The 1719-nt window shown below is 31.5% G+C and overlaps 2 protein-coding genes across 2 annotated transcripts in view; one reads left to right on the top strand and one right to left on the bottom strand.

The window, feature by feature from the left end:
• Positions 1–6: 6 nt before the first annotated feature.
• Positions 7–1706, top strand: LOC109586989 (uncharacterized). Its single transcript, XM_020003213.1, has one exon. It carries the CDS (start codon positions 146–148, stop codon positions 1475–1477), a length of 1332 nt encoding a protein of 443 aa, XP_019858772.1. The 5' UTR covers positions 7–145; the 3' UTR covers positions 1478–1706.
• LOC100641874 (methylmalonyl-CoA epimerase, mitochondrial-like) overlaps positions 1601–1719 on the bottom strand; it is a 6158-nt gene continuing 6039 nt past the window's right edge. Inside the window, exon 5 of the mRNA XM_003383254.3 lies at positions 1601–1717. The gene's annotated coding sequence lies outside the window, so the exon portion shown is untranslated. The remainder of the gene's footprint in view (positions 1718–1719) is intronic.

Genomic DNA, 1719 nt, shown 5'->3' with positions numbered 1-1719 from the left:
TGTTTGATGGTTGTGTTTCAGTTATCTCTTAAATAATGCAGAATTGAACCATTTGCATTTGGGAGAATTAGATGAGCAATCTTTATCAGTACTGACTACTGGATTAAGCAACACATCATCAGCAAGTAAGTGCAAGGCAATAAATATGTGGTTTAAAAATGTTTCTGATGGTAATTTAATGCTTAATTTTTTGGGGAAGCCACTATTGCATAATATTCAATGGATATATGTTATTTTTGAGCACAATACATGTGACTTGGTTCCTATATTGTTAAAGTTAATCACTTTACCTCAACTCAAAACACTGGACCTTACTGGAGATATTTGCACAAATGACGAGACTACCTATATTAGAAAATGTTCTGAGCTTGAAAAATGCATCAAAACAAATTCAAAATTACAAGAACTTACTATACAAGTGATTGCTAATAATTCATCCGAGAATAAACTTCTTGAACCATTCATAGCTTGTATTATGAAAGGAATTGCCCAAAACAAAATAATAAAATCATTCAGAATTATAGTTTTTAAAAGGCAAACTGGTGATCCTGATGATCATGCTCTAACTGATAGTACTATATTAGAGAGCTTACTAAGGGACAATAACACATTAGAAGCTCTTTCGCTTCACATACCGAACGGTTTTATTTCATCACCAATGAATGAAATAAAGGCAAAATCAAAATTGACTGCTCTAGATATAGGAGGTAGTATACTAATGAATTCAATTCTCCCTTGCATCAAAGAATTAAAATGTCTAATACTACCTGGAATTTCATACCCACCATGTCTCATATTCAACTCTTATCCTGATCTACAACAACTTACTATACAACTGGACACAAAAGAGAGCATTGATGAACTCTTTACTATTTTAAAATCCGACGCCACTCTTAAAGCTCTGAGAGTGGAAGTTAAGAGAGGAAGTGTCTATACAATCTGCAGTAATACAGCATGTTTTCGCTCTTTTTCTCATGAAAAGTGTAGTGCTAGTTCATATATTTCTACCATAACAGCTGGTATTATGTGTAACACTGGTCTAAGACAGTTGAGTATACCTGTTTTCCTTCCTATTACTAACAAAGACATGAGAAGATTTCTTAATGTCATCTCCCAAACAGATAATATAACAGAACTTGAACTTCACTTCCAAATAGATAGCTGGACTTCTTATGATGAGCAAAAAATGATGAAACCTTTTTTCTATGAACAAGCTTTACCTGAGATTTTTAATATGCTAGGATCACATGCAAGCATCAAAACAATGAGTATAGTGTGTAACTATCTTAATGAGTCATCAGATACTAATACAACAGAAATAGAGGATTTATTCTTTTGTATGCGATTCCCATCACTTCGGCAATTGGAAATCAAAAGAACAGGAAGTCAATGTATGATCAAGACTTTTACAAAGAGTGTAGTAGTATACCCATACCGTTATCCAATTACTCGTAAAATAAAAATGTACATACATTAAATATGCTAATAATTATACAAGTTTACATGTAAGTTTCACCATTTTGTGTGTAATATTGTACTTACTACTTAGAAAAATTAGATCCTATTGCTATTTGCAACACTAACTATTATTAGCTTAACATGTGGTGAAAAGCAACTAGTTATTTGTTTCTCTGTAAAAATTATTTTTGCTTATTTTCATTTTATTGCTACCAACATTATTTTGCTACTTTTTATGTAAATTTATAGTTAGAATTATGT

Source organism: Amphimedon queenslandica, unplaced genomic scaffold (genome assembly GCF_000090795.2).
Source record: "Amphimedon queenslandica unplaced genomic scaffold, v1.1 AMPQUscaffold_13513, whole genome shotgun sequence".
NCBI classification, from domain to species: Eukaryota; Metazoa; Porifera; class Demospongiae; order Haplosclerida; family Niphatidae; genus Amphimedon; species Amphimedon queenslandica.
This window is presented reverse-complemented; position numbering and strand designations above follow the sequence as displayed.

Bases quoted from the DNA above. Each gene is read 5' to 3' on its own strand.
- LOC109586989 (XM_020003213.1), top strand. From the start codon at position 146: ATGTGGTTTAAAAATGTTTCTGATGGTAATTTAATGCTTAATTTTTTG.